The sequence below is a fragment of the Agelaius phoeniceus genome, chromosome 1 (genome assembly GCF_051311805.1).
Source record: "Agelaius phoeniceus isolate bAgePho1 chromosome 1, bAgePho1.hap1, whole genome shotgun sequence".
Taxonomy (NCBI): Eukaryota; Metazoa; Chordata; class Aves; order Passeriformes; family Icteridae; genus Agelaius; species Agelaius phoeniceus.
Window position 1 is genome coordinate 49,620,964 of NC_135265.1, and position 27,082 is coordinate 49,648,045.

The window sequence follows — 27,082 nt, forward strand, 5'->3', positions numbered from 1 at the left end:
CCGATTGCTCTAGTGGAGCAATATGCTGAGGCATGGTTCTGCACTAAAAAAATACAGCTCTTTTCACTCCTGCATTTAGTTTTTTTTCTCACATCCTTTGCCTCTCCTTACCAGAGTATCCTGTGCACTGCTCCATGATATGAACTGCTGACCCATTCACACATGCTTCATTGATCCTTTCACTGGCCAGCTTCCACTGACTTGGCTGAAAAGTCCCAAGGTGAAGCGACAACACTGCTTTGGGACCTGCAAGGCATGCATGGGAGCTGTAAGGAATGGCACTGTGGGCAGGAGAGAAGCTCGGGATGAAGCAGCTCTCTGTTGTATCCTCAGTCTCCTCAGCAGCACGCCACAGTGGAACAGAAACTTTATATGAATGGACCCACTGAAAATTTTGTGGAAGGCAGTACTGATGGTAGGGAGCTCTTAGTGAAGAGCAAGAAAATATTTGACAGCTGTTAATGCATCCGTGCACCTTGGACATTACCTTCTCCCTCTGTAAAACAAGTCCTTTCATCAGAGGCTCTATGTGAGTTTTAGCTGAGAGAGCACAAGAGCATTTGCCTATGTCAACATTGCAATATAAATCATCTTGTGATAGTTTGGGTATAAAATCTGCGCTGTAAAACCCAGCTCCACTCTCTTATGTGCAAATCACAATCAAATTCATACTCTTCTGGAACAAAGAACATCAGGAAACCTAATTCAAGTTTCTTATTCCTGCATTAGATGATAATTCTATTTCACCAAATTACTTTTGCCTTGTGATGTAGCTGCATTTATAATTATTTATTGCCCAGCTCAAGGTTAAGTGAAGGAACAGTTTCACTGAGATCCTGTAGAAGCCCTAATTTTTCACAATGTGCTACAGAAGATTAATTGCTTTCTATTTCTCCAATTGAGAGAGAATTAAAATTGCCATTTGATACAAACTATTAATCCCGCAATCATTTTGAAGTAGCACATTGCTTCTTCTAATTTAATACATTTCCTCTCTTTTTCTTATTCTATATAGTAGTACTTGGGAACCTTAAAAATTCAGTTTGTGGAGGTTCATTTGTAGGACCTGTAAAAAGGTCTGCACTCTTGCAGACTCAGTACCTGATGAAAAGTACTCTCAACAAAGAGAAAGCTGGAAATGCAGCAATGTTGAGCAGATGCCATTGAAGATGTTCTGTTTTACCAGCATGCTACTTGGAAGCCCTGAGGACAGTGCTGAAGCACATAACAAAATGTTTTGATAACACAGACTGACAGAAAGAGCAAGAATACATACATACATACATACATACATATATATATTTATATATACATACACATAGCCTAAATATTTGCTTGCTCAGAAATGGCTGGGGTTTTTTTTTCTTCTTTTTTTTTTTTCCTTAAGCAATGACCCAGGGCTAAGGTCCTTCAGAAAGAGATTATTTGCTACAAGAAAAAGACTGCTGGTATTTTCAGGCAAAGTCCACTACCCCTGTCTCATGATGGCTGTGGGTTTTCATTGTGTAGGCAAATCTAAGGAACACCGAGAATGAAGACAATGAGAAATTCAAAAAGTAGCAAATCCACAAATTACTCCAAACACTAACATTTAGGAAAACACACTTGGACCTTACATCTACAATACCAAAAATATGCTTCCTGTTCTCAGCCTTGTATGCCCAGCTTTTTACAGGTGGGAAGGAATAAACAGCTGCCACAGTAAAAGCTTTTTCTTTCTTATTTCTGATTTACTTAAGCTAAAGAGCATTTTTTAGAGGTGGAAAACAGCCCTGAACTGGATGGCCACCATGGCAGCTGCCTTAACATTCTTTTAGCCTTGATTGCAAGCTCTCTTCCTGGTCCCAGGAGTGAAAAAGAAAATTTCTTCATATTCATATTTCTTCATACCTAGTTCTTAGTTAGGAGGTGTCTTAAGATTCGCTGTAGCTCCTTGGTATGACAAAAAACATTGCACAGCATGGCTTCTTTTTTTTGCCTTGTCCTTAAGCATTTACATGACAGTAATCAAAAGACCATTTGTAATCAAAAGACCACATTTGTAACCAACACACTAGGATCCTGGGAACTGCATTGAAAAGAAAAGTTAAATTAAATATGTAAAAATTCAGAATGAAAATCTGTGTTGAAGCACTTTTAATCTCAGCTCTTCTCAGAGAAACTGTAAAAGCTTATCTGACTTCCCATTACTCGTTGCACTAGGGATTCAAACTTCTAAAAAAGGCACTGTGGAACAAGGAACTGCAGTTCAACATATTGAGTAGTGTTGCTTGTTTGTCTCTCCATCCTGAAAGTAAGATTTCTGATTGGGTCATAGTCATGTCTTGCCACCAACACATAAGCAGAAGCAGAAATAGCAGCTTTATTTCTCCATTCTGGAATGAATTAACATAAAATGACTCACATTTACAGCAAAGTCCTAGGATTGGCAACCAAGGCCAAATAAAGAAACACCTCTTTCCTTCCTCAATCTACATCCCATCAGACATGAAAGAACCCTCACCAGGGTCTGCAGCAAGAAAACCTGTGTTTATCCTTATCATTCATAATGACAAATGCCAGAGATACCCACGGGAAGTGAAACCTCAGCAGGGGCTATGTATTACTAGTAATAACAGAAATAATCAAGCTGTTGTTAGAGCCAGACACTCAGACAGCAAATTCAATTTTTTTTTATTTTCTGTTCAATACCAATGACAGCTCCCAGCCATCATGCATTACAATTAGCTCATGCTGCAGGAATGCTTTCTGCTCTGGTGCATAATGAGTGAGCTGCAACAGAGAGCAGGACCTGGGGAAGAGGTGAAGAACTTTTTGGATGAGGTATCACATATCCTTGCCAGCTGCTAAGGAAACAAGCTGCTTTCTTTGGGAAGACTCAAGGGCTGCCTCTTTCACATACCCATACTATCAGCATTATTTCACTTGCAAACCAACAAAGGAGAACTTTCAAAAATTGCTCATTTGCTATATAAATTCATACATTCTACATAACTACCATTGGTGAGTATAAATAAAAATATCCTTGCAATTGCAGAGGGATGCTGTTCTTGTGGGTAGTTTAAGTAAACAATAAGAGCCTGTGACAAAGGCTGAACAAAATTCAGGTAAAGACACTGGGACTTTATAATATATCAGGACTGGTTAGCAGAGCACTGCTTCAGTTACTGTGACATTATTCTTGAGCTCCTCTGCCCTAACATTGAACACACAGTGTGGCCTCTTCCTCCAGCATACTCACACACGATTCTTCTACTGCCTCCCAATCTAAACATGTGTCCTGTTCTGTGGAGTTTTACAACTGCAAAATGTGCTTCGATTCTTAAATCCTCAATCAATAGCAACTGTGAGGCAAAAGCTCTCCCTGCTCTTCCTTCCCGCAGTGCAGATCTCTGCTGTACATTCAGATTTTTTTCCATTATTAGCTGAGACCCCAAAGCCCTCCACTTCTGCACCCTGCTGCATGCTTTCATCTGCAGAAGAGCTACAGAGAAGTGAGCCCCAAAGTCTGCAGACCTCCTGTGAGCAGCGTGCCTGAAGCAGAGCTGGAGATGGCTTCTGCTCCTCCAGAAAGGCTTTCTAGCATTTCTGCCAATGGCAGGGCTCCACTAGTTCTGCCGATGGCAGGGCGGTATCAGAAAAGGGAAAAAAAAAAAAAAAAAAAAAAGGATGAAATCTGCCTTTGCTCTCAAGGACTACAATATAAACCTCTCAATTATTCAGTGTTGGAAAATTCCACCGCAAGAAGTAGGAGCACTGCACATTGATCCAACACAAAATTAGCAGCAGAGATGATGTATGACTCTTTTTGGCAAAGAAAAGCCAGAAATACAAAGATTCTTTGTAGACATTGTTGAATACCTTAGTATGTTATTTTCATTATCTTACAGCCTCTGTAATTTTTACAAAGGCTATTTTGAAGTTCTGTCTACTGTACAACACTATAAGAAATATTCTTCTCTCTCTGTTGCTCCTGTGTATTAACACACATGAGACTAACACATTCTCTAGATTGAAATTAAAATGAAAAAATTTGTATTTTACTTTGAAACACTAGAAATGCTGTCAGAAATGGCTTAAATTCTAATTAGTATTAGAGAAGTTGAAGACAACTTGTGATGCCTTGAAAGAAAACCAGAAATAAGTGCCTGTCTTAAGACTATTCTAGCTGCTGAACCTACCAGTGTTCTCTTCCCTCAATACTTCCTCTCTCCTGGTGTGAATGCTGAATAATTAAACAAGTCATTTGAGGAAGAACAAAGCTTTCTGACAAAAGTAATCTCATCTTTTAATTTTCAGAGTCAGGTATGCTGTAGGAAGTGTGATAGTATTAATTCTGCTATTAATTTAAATTACAGATATTCTATAAAGTTGAATGCTGGTTCAGTACTGGTGCAGCAGTATTGCATAAAGTCAGAAAGACAAAAGGATTAGTGGTTTTAAGACTAGAAATTGAAAAAAAAAATTAAGCCTGAATCCTGACTCATTCAGGAACCTTCTCAAAAAGTCTTGAATGAACTATTTGTTCACAGCATCCTCTCTGGCAGTAAGAAGAATGAAATCCAGAGCACAAAATTTCAGGTAGCATGGGCTACCTGACATCCTCCCAGGATGAGACATCCTGTCTAAATGGAAGTATGCTTGTAGGTAAAGCTCTAAGCTTCTGGATAATTTAAACATAAAATACTTGAACAGAAACTAATAACATTGGTGTGGATCACTTCAAGATCACAATTTTGAACTTAGTCCGACTGAAATTGGTCCAAACTCCTTCTTGATCTGGTCATACTATTTCACTAAATTCTTATAAATTTCAAAGTCTTCCATCAACATTAATGAGCATAGCACTACATTTATGTATCTAGAACAGTAGGGCTCTGTCCCTCCTATTCCTGTCAAGCCTCTGTGAAAATGAGATTCACCCCCCTTGTACTGCTTTTTAGGAGCAGCAGTATCTGCTGAAAAGAATAGCATTGAACACAGATGGACACCTTCCATACAAATCTGTTTCAATAACACAGCGAGCAATTACTGTTAGAGAGACAGTTTCTTCAGATAATTAGATACTTAAAAATTGAAGTTGTTTATGTTTATATAAGCATTGAAATTATAGACAGAATTATGCAAACAAATCCATCATGGACCATGAGCTCCTGTCAGGTTGCTAATGAAGGTAGAAAGCAGCAATCTTTCTTTATAAGGTTCTCTAATGACCACGATAACAAACCAATTTTGTTTTTAGTGCTGCACATTTCCCTTCCCCCATTTTTTTTCCCACTAAGTATCAGCTTATAGTGACAAATGCTTTCAGAAGAGAAAGAGGATAAAAGAGGCTTGAAGTTAACACTCTTCAATTATGCTGACACTGAAATGATTAAATTAAACAAAAATTCAGTATTTCATTGTCTATTTGACTCTGATGCCTACCTAAAAAAAATTTATGGACTCTGTTAAGGTACATTTTGTCTTCACTTAAAATTTGTTTCAGAGGTGCATTTAAGAGACAATTACCTCTTCTACTTTACTGGAAGCTGTAAAGGCTTATAATACTGCTCTCCATCAGGAACATTTTCTTCAAGACAAACACTTGCTGTTTACAGAAGATCCATGAGCACTGGTTAAGAAAGGATTGTACACCCAAGACAATGTTCAGGTATTCACTTTCCTCATATTAGGACTTTCTTTGCCTACTGTACACAAGCAAATATGTGGCTTTTAGGAAAAAAAATAGAGACATTTCCTATTCTCTCTGAGTATTCTCCTGATATCTGGGCCCTGAAACAGGTTATAATGGCATTATTTGTTGATTCTTGAATTTATGAGAAATCCTAACATCCTTACATTAATTGCCAGAATTACAGAACAACAAATTATGTCAAATAGCATCTTATTTTGTTTGGAAATATTATAGTGTAAAGTTTTGGCAGGAAAACTTACTATCAAAGCACTATAGCTACATAAAGATCTACTAAAGATCTTAGCTTTAATCTCCTCAAAAGATTATTTCATTGCTGATGCAAAACACACTCCACAGACATTTACCTTACAACTGCATGATGAATCAAGCTAACAGCCTCTTAGAACTAGGCCCAAGCAAGAAGATAAATATTATTTTATCCATAAAATTTCTGTTGCACTCTGAAATTATCTGGAACATGAGGCAAACATACAACAATGAACCAGAGAAAGAAAAAAATAATGTAATTTGTTGCAGCTTGTTCATTTGTGAACAGCAATAAGAGTTGCATATCCGAAGATAATACTCATGTATTTATCCCGCTTATACTTATGAAGCACTTCAGAGATGAAAAATCCTCAAAGTGCTCAGCATTTGCTAAAATAGGAGAAAATAGAGACACAGATATAAAATAAAACATTGCTGACTTCTTCTGTCATGACAAAATAGAAATAATTACTGATTTATCATCAATACATCTCTATTTTTCTACTCAGACAGTAACTAGGATCAGTCTATCAAAATAGAGATAATTACTGAAGAATGAAATACTGATGATGCCAGACATGCAATTTACAGAGTACTGCTAGATGCAAATACAGAAATAATATTTTCTTCCATGTGCTTCCAAAACTGGGCACTCCACAGTATCACCTGTTACAGAGGGCAGCAATGGTTTAAACAGCAACATACCCAAATGGTCTGAAAAACGAGCATACTGTTTTTGAGAATACCTGCCTGAAACACACCTTAAGAATCCACCTATGACATTGTATGTATGCCATGGTGTGACAGACACCAGCTCAACCCTGGCCTCACCCTATGGCAACACTGAAAAACTTTGCACTGAGCAGCTCTGAACACAAAAATGGTGCAGAAAAAGCATAATGAAGAAAAGCAACAATGGCATGAGTGAAACAAAAGTATTTCTGTTTACACTGATACCACGTTTTGGCTCAAACAGAAATGAACATAATTCAAATGGCAGACATTTGCACAAAAAATCTTCATGGAGGACACTGTACTAGGCTTTTGCCAGAAATGGGTCACTTATGTTCTCACATAAGCCAGCGCTTAGGCAAATAAAAATAAAAAGGGTAAATAAACACACAAAATGTTTTCAGCCTTCTCTCCAAATGATTTATTGCTGCCAGAGCTCTAATCTAATTTTAGGTGAGCTCATCCTTCTTTCTGCCCTGGAGCCATTTTAACTCAATATTGCTCTCCTTCCAGAGCCACAAGAGAGTACAGGCTCCCTCAGCCACCACAGATGCTGTGCAGATATTTTACTTTAGCTGTTTGCTGTAAAAGTCATCAATATCTCTTCATCCTGAAGAGACCTTTTCTAACAAAAATGAAAACAAATTGCTAACATTAGATGAAACTTTGACCTCTGCATCCCAAAGTAGGGGAAGTAAGATCTGAACTCCTTGTTGTTGCTTTGAAAGCTTCCAAAAGCTCCTCCAGGCAGGCAGACTTTTAATTTTAATAAAGTATTTCCTGAGCTGCCAGGCTGAGGTTCCCTCCTTGCTCGCCCTGCCATCCTGCAGGTCCGGGGAGCCAAGCTGGCTGCCTGCACTGCAGCCGTCCTCTTTCTGAAGCAGCAGCAAGTGATGTGAGGTCTTTGGGGAAACCATTTCAGAAATCATGTTTTCATCTGCCTCCTTCCCATCTGTTCACCTTTCCCATTCTGAGTATTCCTGTACTATACTCTGTTTCACAAATGCTATTTTCCATCATAGCTTCTTGTTCTGGTCCCTCGCTATCCCTGGCTCCTCATGTGCTGATCTGAAGCTAAGTCTGTGTTGGAAGGAAAATGGAAGTCTGAAACACTTGCTTGTGGATTGCTATTTTCTGGTCATACACAGCTATTTGTTTCCCAAATACCAAGAGATGCAGTAAATCTGAACGATTCTTACACCACCACCAAAACAAGATCAGTAGGGAACTGCAATCTGCTCCTGTCACACTTACCACACGCTGGGACCGTGACTAGGGAAAAGGATGTATCAGAGGCCAAAGGGATGAACTAGCATGCAAAATTGTTCTCAGACATGTCTCAAGATCTGAGAATAGCTAAACACTTAAAATCATCACCACAGCAGGGAGTCTAAACTGTAGACACAATGTTTTCATTTTTAAACAAGAGATAAAAATAATACTTCCAACTGAGCAGGCAGCTCAAAGAGCAGATTGCAGGAAAAGACCAATGTGCTAGAGATTTTACACAAACTCCTTGACTCGTGTTTTCCAAACGTAAGGAAAACGATGCAGTAAACACTGAAACAAAATTAGCATTTGCATCTCTGCGTTGTCTGCACTCAACAGTTCCTGTGCTACAATACATCTTCAAAACTAGGATCTTCTCTGGAACATCACTTGTTCATCAGACCATCTCTTGTGTATATCACTTACCATACTCTCCACTAGGCTATAGATGTAGCATTAAACTGATAAATATGGTTTTATAACAACACAGTAGATCTAGATAATGTCATCTAAGTTGATTTGCACTTTGTTTCAAGGATCCACTATATAGAGATAATAAATATGGTACCAGACTGTCAGGCAGGAGAAGCTAGAAGAGACAGATGACCTTTGTGCAATACTTCTCCCTCTTCTCTCTCAGGAATGTATAATATGAAAGTATGAAAGCAGACACAGTCAGTCACCACTGACACTGACCAAAATGTCACCAATTTTATTAGAACACAGAACAGCATAAAAAAAAGGTAATGAATTGCTTAGTTATAGCTGTGTTTGCCGTGTCTTTGTCTCCCTGAGCGCCTGAGAGAGTGGAACAAAATTGCCAGCAGTCACATTATGGAGACAGGTTGACAAGCTGGATGACCCCATAAGTCTTGTTCACATCTCATGTCTGGGCTCTTGACTTGCATCTTAAATGACTTCCATATCAAGGCTATTGCAGGGAATCTGCTTTGCCATTCTAAAGGGTTTCTGCCAAACTGAGATTGAATGATGAATGCTTTGTTCTACCTGGCACATCTGGAAAAACAAAACCCACCCCTCCACCTCCTCCCCCTACGCCTGGAGTTACTGTTTGAGACACCCTATGAGGGAAGGTGTGCACTAAAGAAACAGACAGGAAATAAATAAATAAATTTTAAAAAATCTCCAACACCAGAATTGTTTATTCCCTTGAAATACGATGACTCCTTGACTACCACAATTCCTGCTCTCTCCCAACACGCACCAGCCCAGCTCCCCCTCTGTCCCTCTTACTCTGGAGTGATCCAGGGTGGCGTGACACAGCAGGAAAAGAGACCGGTTCACTGTGAGACCTGCTACTCACTCTCTTACAGTGTAACGGCCCCCCTTCCAGCCGCACTGCTGCGGGCAGCCGCTCCCCACGGCGCCAACCACGCACAGCCCTGCTGCTCCTTGGCACAGGCGCAGCACAAGGTGTGGAGAACAACCGGCCCCTTCTGCATCACAGCAGGCCTGCCCACCACGTAGGGTGGTACAAACACTTGAGGAGCTCCCATGACAGAGGGCAGCCACAATGGGTGGCTTGAATGTGCACTGTGACTGCTCACACCATCTCCCTTCTCAGCTCTCTCTGTGCCCAGCACTTGGAGCATGGACAATGAGGACACTGCATGCAGGACAGCAGAGATGGAGGATGCAACCCCTGCTCTTCCATTGCTCGGGATGTCCAAACAAAAGGTTTCTCAATTTCTAATTTCCACTGTATTTTCAAACAGAACTGCAACCAGCTTTCTTCTCTGCTGTTCAATTAGAGCACAACCAACAGGTTTCACCTGCAAAGGCACTGCAAGCAGCTGAAGAAATGAGTACCAGATGTACATACCTGCTTGCTGGGCAGTCTGGGGGATCTGTTGACTCCGCTGTGCGTTGTACTGAACTGAGGCAATGGGTCTGTACTGCTGAGTTGTTGAGGTAGGGTACTGACCAGATGGGTAATAATAGACTGGCATCTGCAAAGAAAGAGAACAGTAAACTCTAGAGATCAAAGATTCATAAAATAAAACAAAACAGGGAGGGGGAGCAGAAGTTCAAATCAAGCATATTAGTGGTAATGACAATCAAGAGAAGAGGTTTCCCTCCTGTCTCTTCAAGAATTGCTGTTGTGCTAGGAAAAGGACTATCAGTGCCCACATTTATTTTCAGATCCTTCAAGAAATAGGAAAAAAATGTTAATTGAAAGAGAAAAAAATATAGGATTCATAAAAAGCTACACATATATACCAAAGAAAAAATATCACATAACATTTTATCTTAGTAACATATCAAAAGCTGCAGAAAAATAGATGCAAACAACACCTTCCATATCAACCTAACACATACAGACAGCATGTTGAACCATTAAAGGAACTCTGGACAAAATGGTCCAGTCAAAGCAAGGAATGGCCGGGAGCACAAACATGTAGAAACAAGTTGGAGAGCAAGATGGAGTGTGGCATCCCTAACACTTGTAAGGAAATTATAAGATTGATGCTTCTGTTTAACGTGTACATCCCTCCTTACATTAAGATTTCCCTCTAAAGCTTTTCTTGCTCTTGTTATGAAAACAATTACAGTTCAAAAAATAATCATAGATGTTTTCTTGCAGAGGCTGAGGATAGGCATTAAGCCAGCAAGTTCTGCTAGATGGGCTTCTTTTTTCTTCTATTATTATTGCCATTACAGGGAAACGTGTACTACATCTCCTTATCACACAGGTGAACGTGAAAGTTTGAGGTTGACTGAAGCAAAAGATTTTTCCTATACTTGCCACACCAGTGTTACTGAGACAGCTTTCAACTGACCCTTCACAAGTTCAAAGCACTCAAGATTTTTCATTTTCAGCTGTCAGGGATACTTAAGGCATCTGATAGAGTTTGGCAATGTATGGTATGAACAGACTGCAGAGGGACACAGGCTTGGGAGAACATTGCTTCTCTCTCAACTTCTGCCACAGCAGTCAGCATTTCTTAATAAATCATACAATTTTTTTTCTCACTTTGTGCACAGCATTTATCCTACATAGACATATGCACAGAGTCAGACCAAAAGCTTTTTTTTTTTTCATGCAAAAACAACAACTATTTTTGCAACTTTTATCTGCATGGAAGAAATATTCCTGATACAGATCATTCAATTTGATCATCCATAAAGTTAGCAGAGTAAAGGTAACTACTGCTAGGACATCATAAGAGAGATCAGAAATTTTTCTTGGAAAATTTCCAGCTTCAGATGAGGAAAAAAAAATGGTGTAGACACAAAAGACTAGACAAGAATAGGCTATGGATTGCTATTTGGGCAAGTAGAAGCCTACTGAATGGGTAACTGGTGGGAGAAGGGTTAGGATTAACAAAGCCAAACTGGGTGATGGCAGTGAAGTTAACTCCCAGACCAACTGACAGGCAAAAGCATCTGTCAATCAAGAGGCTGAACACTCATCCATTGTTCAAGGTCTATTAATTTGCTTTTCAAACAATTGATTTTTCCCCCTCTCTCTGCTTATATGAGTCTGAGTCTAACAATGGAAAATGTTGTAATCTACCCTCCCTCTAGACAATACCAAGTGACACTTAATGGCCTGCCCTCAAGCCATTTGTTTTGTTAGTGACTAACGTAACAAAACCAAAATGCCTTTGTAGAATGGACACCACCATTATGAATTTGTTTCTCTGCAAAGAAAAGCCACAAGGAATAGGAAGGTGGGCCCACACATTTAAGGGACAAAATCATTCTTTAAGCAGTATAAACAATGGATCAGGAAAGTTTAGTGTGATAAACTCATCTCGTGGACAGCTGATTGCTCTCAGCAACACTCTGCTACAGGAGGCTTGAAAGAAATGAGGAGACCCACTCTAAGTCAAGTCAATGCAAATATTTGATCCAGACTTGGAGCAGGGGAACAGAACAGACATTCTTTCAAATATTCTTTATTTTCTATTAACATATTCTACAAACCAAAGAATATTAAACCCCTGTGGAAATGCTCTCACTTATCCTGCCAGCAGCTTAATATCACTTAAAGGATTTATTTTATCTACCCTCCACTTCCTCATTTTCCAGTGCAGACAAGCCCCTAGATATTTAAAACAACATGAGCACTTGGGAAAAATAAGAATTATCTCTTTGGAAATGATTCTGTAGGTATTAACCTTAAAACATAACCTGAAGAATCTAAGTTTTGAAGTCAGGTTTATAGTTGAACCAGCTGAGCAAAAAAATATATACACTGAAGCATACACTCCTTTATTTTTACCACACACATAAAACCTCAGCATTAGTCAAAGGGTTCTCTCCCTTGCTCTCATTTTCTCGATTCATTGGAGTACATTTGTTATGCAACCCACTTAAAAGTTTATGAGAATGCAATCTATCAGCATGAAAAAAACGTTAGTAGTAGAAGGGCAAAAAAAAAATTTCACTTATAAATATTAATGAAAGAATTGGACAGTAGTCATGCACACATGACATGAAAACAAGAGGTTTGGCTTTTTTGGGATTAGTTCTTTTGGTTTTGTGTCTATGTGTGTTTTGTTGTTGTTTTTGCTTTTGTTAGCTCAGTTTTTGTTTGGTGAGGGGGCAGGTTTGTTTTTTAAAAGCTCACACATTAAAAGAAGGGCTTGGTGTAAAATATAGATATAATCTAAAATAGGTCTTTTATGCTTGAGGGGCTTGGAAGGATCCATTCTCATTTATCTTGAGTACATCTCTGTGTTAGTAGTTGAAATGTTATTTTTCCTTTCTGATTTTACTTTGGTGAACAGTGGAATTAGAGGGATCAGAGATAACAAGTATCACTTACATCATCTGCTCTGATCCTCTTGAATTTTTTACCTTCTCATCACATCAGTGTTACTAAAACGTTTACTTATGTGCTCTTCAACAAAAAACATTACATTTCTGTAGCAGCCAGCCAACATGCCAAATTACACTTGAGTTGCATTCCCATGTGAAATGCACAATCCAACCTTCCACCTTTTGCTTGTAAAACATTTTCTTTACAGAACCAGAAGGTTTCCATGGCACTAACAAGCATGCCAATGAAGCTGTATGGTTACCCTAAAACTAAAATAAATTTACCAAAAAAATTCACTTCTAAGACTATAACCTAAATAAATACCACCTTCTTTAGTTTAAAAGCATAGTTTTTTGATCTTAATCCTTGACACTGTGGAAAATAAATTTTTAGTATGATTTTTAATAATTACCTTGTTTGTAGGCTGACCATTCCACTGCATTCTAGTTTTTCTCTCCTATACAACATTTTAACTTAAATGGGAACGGGACTGGGCGTGTCACTTCAGAGACGCTCATGAAATGGCACAGTCAGACATTACTTTCTCCTCTTTCTAACGTGCTTTGTCCCTAGATGATGTGCAGAGACTCAGCGCAGCACTGGTTTTTGCTTTGTTCTGTCCACATACAGCCTGGAGCCATTATGAGGCTGGGTGTCTCCCTGGCTGCTCTCCAGCAGCACCCATGAAATTCACATTATGAGGCTGGGTGTCTCCCTGGCTGCTCTCCAGCAGCACCCATGAAATTCACTGGTACTCTGTTTATTTTTGTTTATTTCCTTGTGGCAGGGTCAGGAGTCCACACACACTTCAGGATGACTACTTTCATAAACTGCCTTCTACTGGCTTACAGCTTGATTCAGCCATTGGACTGGTACTCTACCTTCTCTTAACAGTGCTGATATCCAGGCAGGTTTGAAGTAGCACTTCCATCCAGCTGCTGACACCATTGCTAATGCCACTGATAAGAGTCACACAAAAGGGAGCGAAGAAGACAAGAGAAACCCCAGTGATGCATGGACACGTGAAGGTGCCATTTCTTCCCAATATCTAAGTGACAGGGATCAGTCATTCTTCAAAGTCTTTTCTCTTCCTCCCTGCCCCCTCCATTATAATTACAGTAGCAGGTAACAAAAAAAAAATGCCTTGTAAGATGTCCTCCATTATAATTTTCAAAGATCATCAAGGAAAGCCCTGCTCATTTGCAGTGACTCCCCAACCTTCTTCATAACAAGTTTCCTAGAGGAGATATGCTATGAATAAAGATTTTGTCTCAGGGTCATTACAGACTCTCAAGGAGAGGGCTTCTGCCAAGAGTCAGATGATTAAAGATGACACAAAATTAATGATGACACAAAACTAACTCAAGTGAAAAATCCTTCAACATGTTAATTACATCTCCAGGCCTCTCCAAGAATTCATGCCATCTCACTTTTGGATATCATTTTGCCAGTATACCTTCCAGAATGAGTCAGAGGTGAAAATAACTTTTCAGGGAGGCTATCCCTTCGCATTGACATAATATTAATATTTTTTCCACTTCTTCATTTGCAGAGGCAAAGACAGGCACCATTGATAAAGTATTACAAAGCAGAATGCAGACCCCTGTTAAAGTGTTTGGTCCATAAGTGCTACAGAAAAACTATCAGGAAGAGAAGAAAACTGAGAATAAAGAAAGCAAGTATATATATATGTTCAATATCCATGACAAAAAGCAAACCAGCATTTGCTGCTAAAAATCCCTTTCAGAAATCCCTGGGTAAAGTTTGGGATTTGGGTTTTTTTTTTTTTTTGGTGGGTTTTTTTTGTTGTTGTTTGTTTTGTTTTTGGTGGGGTTTTTTTTGTTTGGTTTGTTTTGTTTTTTTTTCCCAATTGGCTGAACAAAATTGGCTGAACAAACAGAAATCCTTATTTTCAGTTTATTAAATGATGACTTTGTTGTCAAGCTGGGGGATACCTCTGATGAAAGAAGAAGCAAAAAAGAAACCCAAAGGTTTCTTTCTCCACTTCTTGGGAAGCCTGCTTCTGCTTTAATACAGACTGGGAGAAAGAATCTTGGGGAGCAGCTGTAGCTGTAGAGCCACATTTAACTGAACTTTAATAGAAAAGCTAGTAATTTAAATGCAGTACTATTGGTTGTGTAGGCTTGAAGCATTTTTTCTCCTCCTTTCAGCTCCCAAAGGAAATTATCATACTCACAGGATCTCCACCCAAGTTTTCACTGCTATTTTCCAACAGCATTCAGGGTATAACAGCCAACCTTATCAGCAGAGCATTTACAGGAACTAATTAGCCATTAAAGTCATGCCACTTTTATACTGGTATAAATTCAATAGCAACATTTAAGATATAAAAGTGCTTTTACATTGATTGCATTGCATTGATTAATGCATCACATAATGTTTTGCTTCCATTACCATCTTTATTGCTTTCTTTTTTTCTCAGAGCCTGCCTCAGACCACCTGCTACGGTGTCTGAGAGCAGCCTTACTATTGCCTCTAAGCCCCAAAGAGTAACAAAGCTGACTCAGACTGACAAAGCCACTGCCACAGAAAGCTGTGCCATGGGCAGGACAAGGATTTGGGATCTACCTGACTGTACAGAAAGCTAAGCTCCCAGGGCAGAAGAACTACTATTTCCCAGGGATTCACTCTCATTTTTTATAAAAGGGATCTCCTATTTGCCATACATGTGCTTAATGTAGTATCCAACCATTTTCTAGGATTGAAGTAAACGTATAAAAACTTGCAATGTGAATTAGAAGCTCCCATCTGTGCATGCAGATGCAGAGGGTGGTTGCCCTCTCTGCCTTCTGGCAGAACAAGGCCACCATGCTTTCAAGGGATAGGGGCATGGGCAGCAGACACTAAACCCTGCCATGCCCTCCCCCACAGGTATCTGACAAGGATTTTTTGGAACAGCGACAAGCTGGAGATGGATGTTATCTGCAGAACTAGAGGAACCTGACAGCACTGAATTTCCCACCTTTCTACACTTTCCCCGAGGACAAACCATTCCACAGTGAAATAACTGAAGCTGTTGCAAAGCCAAAAGATATTTTTCTGCTGTCAGTTAACTTTCCACTGTGTTAAACTATAGGAGGAAAGCAGTTGGGGAATGGACAGAGACATGGTGACCATTAGACACACCAGTACTGTACTGGTCCTACAGCAGCCTGTACATTAAAAGGCACCTCCTCATCACTTGGCCCGTGGAAAAGTTAATTTGCCTCTAAGTAGCACCAGTACAAGGATTAACTTAGAAAAGAGCTTCACCAAGTAACACTGCACTGTGCTGAGTGAAAACCCTGTGCCCTGCTGTGCATGCAGGGGTGAAATACAATGCTCCCCCAGCAAGGCTCAGCCAGGGGCAGGAGCAGGGGGCAAACCCACCCAGAGCAGCCTATTCAAGGCCAGCCAAGGCAGGTCTAGCAGAGACCCCAAGAGCGAGCTGAACATCTGGCTCACTCGAGGGGGTGAGGAGGTGGTGTGGGGTCCCTGTCAGGACAGGCAGCACCATCCTGCAGCCCACTCCACTCCCACTGCAAACCCTGGCTGGCAGAGCTGGGAAACACCAGTGCCTGCTGTGGTGGTAGCCTGTAACATGGAGGTGCTCACATTTACCTGGTTCACTGGAAGTGTTGTGAAGCTGGATTAAATGATGCTGGAAAACACTGAGGGCACCTGGAGGTTGTACATGAGAACTAAAGCCTGGACACCCTATACTTAGGAGACACAATCTAGATGGATTCATCAGGGAATTTTGCTCTTTGGGTCGTTTTTTCCTCCCAAATTTTAAAAAACCACCAAACCTGCTACATTTGGCAAACTGAAATATTTTCCTAGCAGTATTTTTCGAGCAGTGTTTTCAATTTTTTGTAAAAGAAATCACATTATATTGAACTTCATCTCCTTCAAACTTGTGTTTGCCAAGTCTTCTTTCAGAAAAAATAGCTGCACATTTTTCAACCACAGAAATTATGGATTGCACAGTCCTCTATGGGATGTCAGCATCCAGCAGTCCTCAGATTTCTTTTACTGTTAATTAGTGATCTAATTAACTAGATCCTTAGCCCACTTAAAACACTGTAACAGTAAAAATCCTTCATTCCTATGTCAATACCAAATTCCATTAATAAACACAAGTGGAAATTTTCAGTGAGAAGCAGTAAGCAAAAACCAACCAACCAAACAACCGCTTCCAATAAGGTTTATAATGAAGTTGCATTAAAAGAAATGGTGAAGTTTTTTACTTTATTTTTACATTTTTTTCTCCCAAAGGATAAAATGAAAGCAAGAGAAATGCTATTAATACCATTTAAAGTAGAATTTAAATGAAGTTATTTATAATTGGATAAAGAAATTTGTCTTTTTAATGTGTATGCCTTGAAAATTGGCCAGAAAGTCATCTGTGCATTTTACTTCTTGACAGTAATCACTTTCAATATTCTGTAAAGGTACCCAGGAGACAAGCAGAGATGTTTGGTAGTGAACAGTAAAACATAATCAGTCTTCAGGAAGACAGTTAAAATTACTGATCTGTGACACCTCACATGTTCAAGTCAATTAAATATGATTAACGACTACCTGGGCTGATGTGCATTTTGCTCTTTTGGTACATGCACAGGGAAGAAGGAGTGTGGGCATTTACTCACCCTCCTCCTTCATATTCATGTGCAGATGTGTCATGGACTACGAACATATGCTCAGAAAATGTTTTGAAGAGAGGGAAGGAAATGATGAAACCCAGGAAACAACAGAGTACCCTGCTGCCTAAAGATCTGCTAAACTTTTACCAGGGGAAAAATAAAAAATGATCTGGAATTTTTGTTCCCTTCCTGATGCTGTGAAGGTCACGGTGCCCAAGGGGCAGTGGGGTTTTGCCTACCTGAGCAGGTGGCGGTGGCTGCTGCACGAAGCCCTGGGGCGGTGGCGGTGGTGGCTGCAGCACCTGCTGGGACACCGGAGCTCCTGATCCCGTGAAGCCTCCAGGGGGAAGCTGCTGGCTTGGGGAGGCCATGATGTAACCTGTCTGCTGGGCAGGCTGCTGCAGCATGGGCGAGGGGTACACGGGACCAGAGGGCGACTCGGGGTTGTCTCCTGACGACTGACGACTCAAGCTCATCTGGCTAAACTGCGCTGTCATGTCATCGCGCTGCGGGGCACAAGGCAGGAGAAGGGGATACAGATGCAGCAGGCACATGAGTTAGCAAAACAAAATTGGCTCAGAGAGTGAGGGGGGAAAGGAATCACTCAGCTCCGATCCATGCCAAACTTTGCAAGGATCTCAGCAAAAATGGAGGCAATTAAAATGAAAATCACTATAAATACTTTGACGAAGACTTCCAGACTGCAAGGTGAATGGCATCATTTGGCAAAAAAGCCAATTATTTTGGCTCTTTCCCGCTGTCACCCTCACCTTTAATTCCAAAATGACAAGTGAACTTTACAGTGTTCAAAAGAAGACATTTTAAATGTAAAGGGCATGGAAATAACATTATGGATACCTCTATCCTCAAATACAGAATTTGTCAGCCAAACACCTGCTGATAATTTCACCTGTGTTTCAAATTGATCCCAAGAGGGATTCAGTAGGATTCAGCTGCAGATCTTTCCCGTTTTGGACTGCTTTGAAAATCCAAGGTTGTAAACATTGAGAAAGTTTAAAAAAAAGCTAAACCTAATGTTGCTATTTCAAGGCTTTTTATTCTGTGTTGAAGAGAAACAAGTTCTATATTTGATTGAAGGGAAAAAAAAAAAATCTGTGGTAGGAGAAACGTACCATAGAAAGTCAATGGACCTAAGCTTCATTACATGCCAGTAATAATACATGCATTCTGAACTGTATCTGTTCATTCTTGCAAAAAAGATTAATACTATTCTATGCTCTCAAGTTCATTCCGTGAAGGTCAAAGATTTACAAATGTGGGTGTGGTTCTAGGCATCTTCTTTTGTGCCCATATCATAAGACCTTTAAATACTCAACTCAAACTCCATTGTGTGCTAATATGCCAATTACAGATAGGAAATAAGCACCATAAAAATGCTCGTTTTTTAAAAGAAACTTCTTAATATTGTTAGCAGCCCTGTGGTGTTTATTCTCCAAAACCATCCTGTACAAGCATTTAATGTCTGGAAATGTCAAAATGTGTTAAAAACAAAACAGAACAAAATAAAAAGATTGCTTGTGGAAAGCACTTCTGGGACTCACCCTCACATATAGAGAGTCACACTCACAACTGAGAGCAGATGTATGGATCAATGTTTTAAACACTACTGACAGATCATCAGGTGGTCTATGGAAGTAATGCTGTTAACTTTTCTGTCATCCTACATTCATATTCAGACACATGAGTTGTCTCTGTGAAGTTGTTCCTTCAAAAAGCTAGGATATTCATTATCAGAATGACAAATGACTGCAAACAGATTCTGCAAGAAACCTCATTGAGCCAGGAATGCCTCTAGATTTTCACAAAAGAGAAAAAAATCTTCAAACACATATAATCAATGTAGTATTTGTATAATGTAATGTGTATTGAAGATAGTAATACAGATTAAATTTCACTATTAAATTAACCAATAAAAATATTAGCTTTCTTGTGACTGTCACTAGGGCAACCTGATATTCCTGCAACAGACTTTTAAAGAGACTTAGCGTTAAGATATGCAACTTTTGTTCAGCATGGAATATTTCTTTTCCTTTAAATGGTATCACTAGTCATTAATAACATTATTTTATCTGCAAGGACCCATTCAGCTTTGTTTACATATCTTACTATAACTGCGTGACATTGGGGAAAAAATAAATCAATCTTAAACAAGATTACTAGACCAAGAGTGAAAAACAAAAGAAAAAAATCTTCTGGTGCCTCTTTAAAATGTCAGCTTCATTTCAGAACAGTATAATCTTAGCCCTGTAAGCACACCAAGCCAGAATCAGACTCCAGAAGAACACTCTATTTATTTTCATTATACGTGTCCATTGGTGCATTGTCATGATGTACAGCACACCACACCTTCTGCAGCTGGTTCAGGGCTATTCTCCTTCCTAAGTCCTCTGATCACCAAGGAATAAATCCAGGCAGTGGATTTAGTATATGGATAAAAGAATATAAAATAATATTTTCTTGAGGTATCTTCTCCTGTCTTTGCGGACACAAAAGAGGAATAACCCAAATCTCAACTATTCAAGTTAGCAATTTAAGGTCACTTGGCATTAAGTGAGGAGACGTAAGCTCCTACCAGCAGGCAGAACAAAATATTTTTCTGAAGGGTCTGCTAGGCAGGTAGAGAGCCCTGCTGCAACATCACCCTCTGGGTTAGGTAACCAGAATCAGTGGGAATGCTCATACAAAATGCCTGTCAGTACCAAAGCAAAAAGGTGAATAGGTATTTAGACAGGGTTCTCATGTGGGACACCTGTTGCAGTGCTCCCCAGAGGCTCTTGGACATACATACTCACACCTCCAACTTCAAGGAAAAAAAAAAGAAATAAGAAATCTTTAGTACCACAGAAAACTGCTGTGTTGGAGAGACTGGCAGGAGATGCTGGGGAGGATAAGAAACTGCTGGATATTGGACTGACTGAGAAGATGGCTGCATTGTCTGAACAGGCTGCAAAACAAGCAAAGGGAAAGACAATAAATTCCACCAGAGAAAGATAACAAGCACCATCATCACCACCTTTGTTATTGAGAACAAAGATCTCAAATACAGCTCTGAAAATACAGGTGACTCATCACCAGCCTGAGTACAAGAGGTCAAGTACTGTGATTTTAGTCTTCATTTTAGCCTTAAACCAAACAATTATTTATTACTGATATTTCTGCCTCTTTTCGTGGATTTGATGGCTGCTAGATTAAATATAGCCACAGCTATCCCCTCTTACTTGTAATATGAGGCAAAGCCAAATTATGATTCCATGTTTAATTTGCAGAGATAAAAATGGAAAGCAGCATAGATTAAGTGTATATTTGAATTTCACTGTTAGTGACTGATTTAACTCCAAGTGTGTCATAGGCAAAGGGATAATGATTGTATAGCTGCTTTGGGAGAACACAAGAGTTTAAAAAATGACAAAGAACAGACTGTGAATTACCAACAGACAGGCCATCAGCTTGGAGCAGATGTTTATCTAAGCAAAAAAACCAATTTTCCACAGCACTATTACCTTGGAATAGCTTTAGTATTCCTTTCATTTTAACCTCTCATATAACTTCTTACAGGTTTGGTATTATCTCTGTCTTCTAAAACTGTGAAGACCAGATCAAGAAATAAGAGCCATAACCATATAAGTCCAAACCCAGTAAAATCAAAGCAACTTCACTGAATTCAAACACTGTATTTCTGTGTAAGCTGGGATGAAGCTGTGCCAAATTATAAAGCTACACAAGAACCAAAGTAGATCTTGGCTGCTCTGTGACTAAGCAGGATATAGGATTCTTGCTTGAGTAGTTCCCTCTGCCTGCTCTGCCCTGGGAGAACAGGCACGCAATCCACAAAATTAAGTTTGAACCAGACCCAAACCCTGCTGCCCATGCTCAGCCAGGTCTGGCCATGTGCCACAGCCAGCACAGGGACCAGAGAGCCAACTGTGCTCAAACAAAATTGCTCTTCCTGCTGCAGCTTCACAACTTCTAGCTCAGAGTAGGATCACAGCCAGAATATTGGTGCAGGCAGAAAACCAACAAACTGGGCAAAAGTGCTTGGAGAGCACCCATAGCTTGGGCTCAATACAACTGGACATGAAAGGGTTTGTAGAGCTCTTGTACCTTATTCTTTGACTCAACTCACTGCTGTCAAAAGAGGAATGTCCCTGGCTCTTTGGAGAGAATTACAGACTGCACTGGTTTGAGAATGAATGGTTCAGCTTCCACTAATGGGTGAATTTTTCAAACTAATTTTATGTAGACATGCACCAACACGCTTAACAGTACTTTTGAAAATGAAATCATCCTTTAGATAAAATTGAAGATGTAATCTTCCCTCTCCATCTGTTTTATCCATGTTGAAAAGAACTTTTTGACATTTGGTCTAGCTGCATTCCTCCCTTCTTTCCTCTAGGTCATTCTTCATATCCCTAAGAGCTCCTTCTTTTTTCCAGTGACACCACACCTACCTGTGTGACAAGGTGACTTGCCATTTGCTGCTGTGGCTGTTGAACCTGCTGAGGCTGCTGGGGTGAAGGCTGCTGCTGAGACTGTCCCACCACCTGGCTCCTCATTGTCTGCTGGCCACTGGGAGGATTGTATATTGCCGGCGTCCCATCAGGATTTACAAACGGTTGACCTGAAACAAAACGCCCGGCTCTTGCTGGACACTTTTAAGAAAATACTGTTTGCTGTGTGAAAGCAAACAATCTTGCTTTAACTGATAGCTCTTAAGCTGACCTGCTAGAGGAGTAAAGGGTTCGTCACTCACAATATCTCATTACAGTAATTACAGTATCAGACAGCTTTTATTTTTTTCCAGGCAAGAGAGCAGATATTTGTTTCAGCAGGATGATTTTCCAAGGAATGGGTGGAAAGTTACCATGGCTATAAGATGATTCAGATGCTATGGTTACTTGAAATCATTCAGTGATGAATCAATTAACATTAAAATTGAACTTTGGAGCAAACACTGAAGGTAGAGAATGTTCCCTTACATTTTCCTCTAACACAACAGCAGTCAAATGTACACAACTACTTCTGAAACAATACGGTTTGTAGGAAAGGGGGAAAAAACCCAAACCCACCCTTGCTACTGATTTACTTACACATTCTAATAACACAGAGCTGGGCCCTATGCTTAGAGGAGCTAGCACTCCAGTTTTCAAGGAAGAAACACTTAAGGTGTATTTAAGAATCTCTCATATACAAGACAAATTCTTTTCAGAGTTCTACTAAAGCTATTGAACTCATTTTGCTTCAAATAATTAAGCTGGGGAGAATAATCTTGCAAAAGCAATGTTTGTTTAAAATAAAAACTTTACCCAAGTCATTGTCTTGAAAACAAATAGGAAATGGTATTTCTCAATAGGAAAAATGTTTTCCATGACCTCAAAAAAAAAAAAAAAGCAATTTTAGCAATGATGTTATAACCTTTGAAGTAGGTAACTAAAGTATGAATATCTGAGATAAAAAGAGAGATCCGGAGACTCTAAGTCTGTAACTTAGAGTAACAGAAATGAACTTCTGATTTGTACCCTACAAAGCATCTCTATCTGTTCTATCTACTCCTCAGCCTTTTAGTTTCTCCTTCCAATGAATCATGGTCAGAAATGCATTAAGAGCACCAGCCAAAGAACCTTGCCTTCTGTCTCTCTAAAGCATCAAGTTTCTGGATGAACTCAACACTACATTCATGCTGAGAAAGGTCATGAGTGAGTGGAAAAGAAGCATGGGGCAGCTCTGTGTACTGATTTCCTGATTCTTGCTGTGAACCCACTGGGTGACTACAGCATGGACTCCCAAGCCTTGGGAATCATAAGCCCCAGAAGTACTAAAGAAGACTGAGTGAGCAGGATAACACAGTCCTAAAGCCTGTGTCAGATGCTCAAGGGAAGCTAATAAAGAGCATTTCCTGTGGCTTAATGAAAGATGGCAGAACTGAAAGTCTAAAGTCCCAGCAACACTTTTAAAGATAAAAAAAAGAGAAGACTTCTCATGAAGAAATCTTGAAATCAGAAATGAAAAGGAGAGATCAGAAGGTAACAGGGAAGACATTTGTAAGTTATGAACTGTGACCTTGATAGAAGGGCAAAGATTGCAATGTCATTTCAAGGAGCACCAATGAAAAGTAAATGCTCTTAAATTGTCAGAGGGGTTAAGGAAGAATGTGTCAAGAAGAAACCTTTAAAGGGTAAAGCAGGCTGATGAAATAAGTGAAATGGAGAGCACAGCCACAAAAATGGTTCTTTGCCAAAGCAAGTAAGAAGCTTGACTATCTGAGGAAGGAGAAGGGTAAAGCAGAGGAGAGAAAATAAAGGAAACTGCAGATATGGAAAAGAAAGTGTGTATTCCCAACATCTGGTAAGGAGCAGAGTTATACTCAGAGCAGGAAGAAATTGACTGCATCTCTGGATGCCATTAGAGGCTTGCACAGTCAGTGACTATGTAGTGTGAAAGGAAGGAAAGATCTTTAAGGGACACGGTGTTATGATCAAAAAGAGAGAAAAAGACTGGAAGTAGCCACTCTGCAAGAGGAGAAGAAAGAGCTAAAGAATGGTATGACACAGGGAAAAAAAATCTATTCATTACAGGAAACAAAGATCTTTTTTCCTTTTCTTTCAACTGTCTTCTCTTCATCTCTGTTTCTGACAGCATCCATCACTTTGATAGTTGATCACAGCATCCAGCAATCTAAATTTCCTCCCCATGGAGCTCCTTTTGTAATGTTTCCCTAATAAGATGCAAAGATTCTGAGCCCAAAGAGCGATAATTTTGCAGCATGTATTTTGCTGCATGTGAAAAACACAGCAGATGCCAAAGTACAGTCTGACTTCCAGCACAAGGTAGCAGCATCAAGCTAGGAGTGTGAGACAAGAATTTCAGGTTTTTAAAGAAATCTGCTCTCTCCATTACTTTATTATGTATATATTTACATGGGAGCTGCAGAAAAGAAACACAAGGTTTGAGAGAAACACAAAGTAATATATACACAAAAATACTTGCTCCCTGAATGTTAACCATACAAACATGCATGGGTTTCCCAATGATGCATCTGCAGACAGAGGCACACAGGGAGGGAAGATAAGGTGCTCTGGTCTAGAGACAGTATTGAAATGCATTATACCTATAGAAGAAAAAAAAAAAAAGACTCCCTGTGTACCATGCAAAAATCTGAACTAGCTGCTGCAATTTTCTAAATTGACAAGATAGATGTAGGAGATGTTTCTCTTACATGGCTCTTTCTTTCAAGTGTGGTGAGCTCCAGTCTCTGTCCTTGCCTGGAACAAGCCAAAGAACAATCCTGGCCAGGAACAAGCAGTATCTCTCAGCTGTTTGTGGGCTCCATGCAACATAATTTCCTTTCATTTGTTTCTCAGTCCTGTCACCTGAATTCCAGTTGACTCCTGCCTAGGCCTGATGAGTTTTGTATGGAACTGGACCGTATGGTGGAACACAAAATGTTGTCTTCTGCATTGACCGAGAAATTTCAGTGCTGCAGACAGAACTGTCATCTCCCAGAACAGAAATTAGTAGATGAATATAATGATGGATCTTTTCCTTGCTGACAGGATCAGGCTCTCATGTCAATAATGCAATGGTTTGGAAAAAAGTACACTTAAAGATTAAAGGCTTTAGAAGAGTAAAGGTTTGTGCAAGTTACTAATTCACCTCTCTGAACAGAACTTATCAAACTTACAACATTTGAATCTAAACAAACAAGAACTCCTCCTTGATTTTAAATATGCTGATACATATTGATCAGCCCCAGATATTACCACCTATAAATATCTGTGGTAAGACTGGCTGAAAAGCTTACCAAGGCTGTATTTTCCTTAAAGGCTGTAACTTTCTTGACTGAACTATGGCAAAAAGAATGATTCTTAGTAGTGGACACACAAATAAGCTTTAGGCATTTCCACCAAAATAGTGGAACATAGGGATGTAATACACATAAAATACAAGTTATAAATAAAAATCCCCGAAGAAAAAGTTCCTGAATGTTCTTTTAAGGACTTAAAAAAAAAAAATTTGGAGCTTAACCCTCAGCTCTCAGTATAATGGAAGCTACATTTCACTACAGGTTTTCTTGTCTTAAACCCAGCATAACTCAGCTAAGGCTGACAGCACAGCTAGCCGGGGTCACTGGAATAGTCTAAATTACCAAAGAAGCACCACACCCTCAAACTCCCTGAACCTTCTTAACACTGATAGTACAATATGGTGGGGAGTAACAGCATAACATGATCCAGACTTCATCCAGAACAAGGAGGTAACAAATTGCCTTAAGCTTTCATCAAGCACTCAAGTTCAAACTGAAGAGTTTCTGAAGTGCCCACAGCACTTGGGTGCTTGCAAGTGCCTTGTTTGTGAGCTGCAATGATGAAAACCATCAGGAATTTAAGAGTTACATCTTTCTCTTATCACAAACTTCACAATTTAAATACAATTGCTAATCATATAGCTCACATAAAATTAATTCTGGAGTGCAGATTCAAAGGCAGCCTTTAACCCTTTTGAAGTTCTGCTGTTAAGCACAATCTCTAGGAGTGTGACTTTTTATTTTGGTTGCACCATATCTCAGCATGCTTGATATAGAAGAGCATCTGTCCTTATTGATGCTAATGGGATCTTAGAGGATTCACTGAGAGCCAGGGAGCACCAGGACTGCTGAATGATGAATATCCTCTCTGGGATGGAGCAAGAGTGTATTGTATCATTTCCCACCAGCTATGCCACAACAGCCTCAGAAATCAAATCTAGCTTTGCCTGCACATTTGAAAACAACAATTTGCCAAACATCATTTCAACGTATATTTGCTCATAAAGTGCCTCCAGAAAAATATGTCTGGAAACAAGAAACCTGCCAGTTCACCAGCTGACATCAGAAACCCCAAAGGGCAGAATCAGGCAGGAGGGAGCTGTACTGACCTGTGTGCGGGTTGAGAAGGATACTGCCAGGAGGTATCCCTGCAGCTTCAAGTGGAAGAATGATATAGCTGGTGTTGCTGGGGGCCACCTGGCCACTCATCCCGTTCTCAGGGTAGGACACACTGCCTGAAGAATTGGCTGTCACCCCAGGGACGAGAGATGCACTTTGGAGAGGCTGATGTATTCGTGACAGTGATCCTGAGGAGCCAGCACTGCTGGAAGACTCTGAGCCTAACAGGGAGACACAAGCACAGCAGGAAGGGGGAGGTTACAAGGGACACCATTCCCCACCAGACAGGGCACATACAAGGACAACCTTCACAGACTGCAAAGGGATGCACCACTCCATGCCCAGCTGGTAGGAGCAGGATTTTCACTCCCTGCGGAACGCAGTACCCAGTGGTAATTTTCACAATCCAAAAACCCACTTTCCTCATGCAACATCAGCTTCCCTCCAGCCAATAAACAGATTTACCAAAGAGGAACACTAAATCCTCAGCATGTATTTATAATACCAAGGTATCAGTTCATAAGGCATAAAAACGAAACACAGTGTTTATAAATAAAAAAAAAAACAAACAAAAATGGAACACAAAAAAAAAATTGCCTAACATTCTCTGCAAAGCAACAACAACTGAGTTATCAGTCCAGTCACAAGGTAGCTGTGTAATATCCATATTAACTTAAAGCTACCTAAGATACTACCTATGACTTTTGCCACTTTAGTTTTTCAGCATCAAACCTATTAAAACTGAACAATCAAGATAAATC

General features: G+C 39.8%; 1 protein-coding gene across 12 annotated transcripts in view; it reads right to left on the reverse strand.

The window, feature by feature from the left end:
* Positions 1-27,082, reverse strand: part of ARPP21 (cAMP regulated phosphoprotein 21) — a 105,087-nt gene that overhangs the window by 26,958 nt on the left and 51,047 nt on the right. For 9 of the 12 annotated variants that reach the window (XM_054631375.2, XM_054631426.2, XM_054631418.2 and 6 more), the window contains 5 exons: positions 26,312-26,542; positions 21,850-22,019; positions 20,241-20,345; positions 17,620-17,886; positions 9,789-9,915 (listed from right to left, as the gene is read on the reverse strand). In XM_054631375.2, the coding sequence (XP_054487350.2) occupies positions 9,789-9,915; positions 17,620-17,886; positions 20,241-20,345; positions 21,850-22,019; positions 26,312-26,542 (900 nt within the window). The remainder of the gene's footprint in view (positions 1-9,788; positions 9,916-17,619; positions 17,887-20,240; positions 20,346-21,849; positions 22,020-26,311; positions 26,543-27,082) is intronic. The other 3 variants (XM_077178609.1, XM_077178586.1, XM_077178585.1) reach the window with 1 other exon arrangement.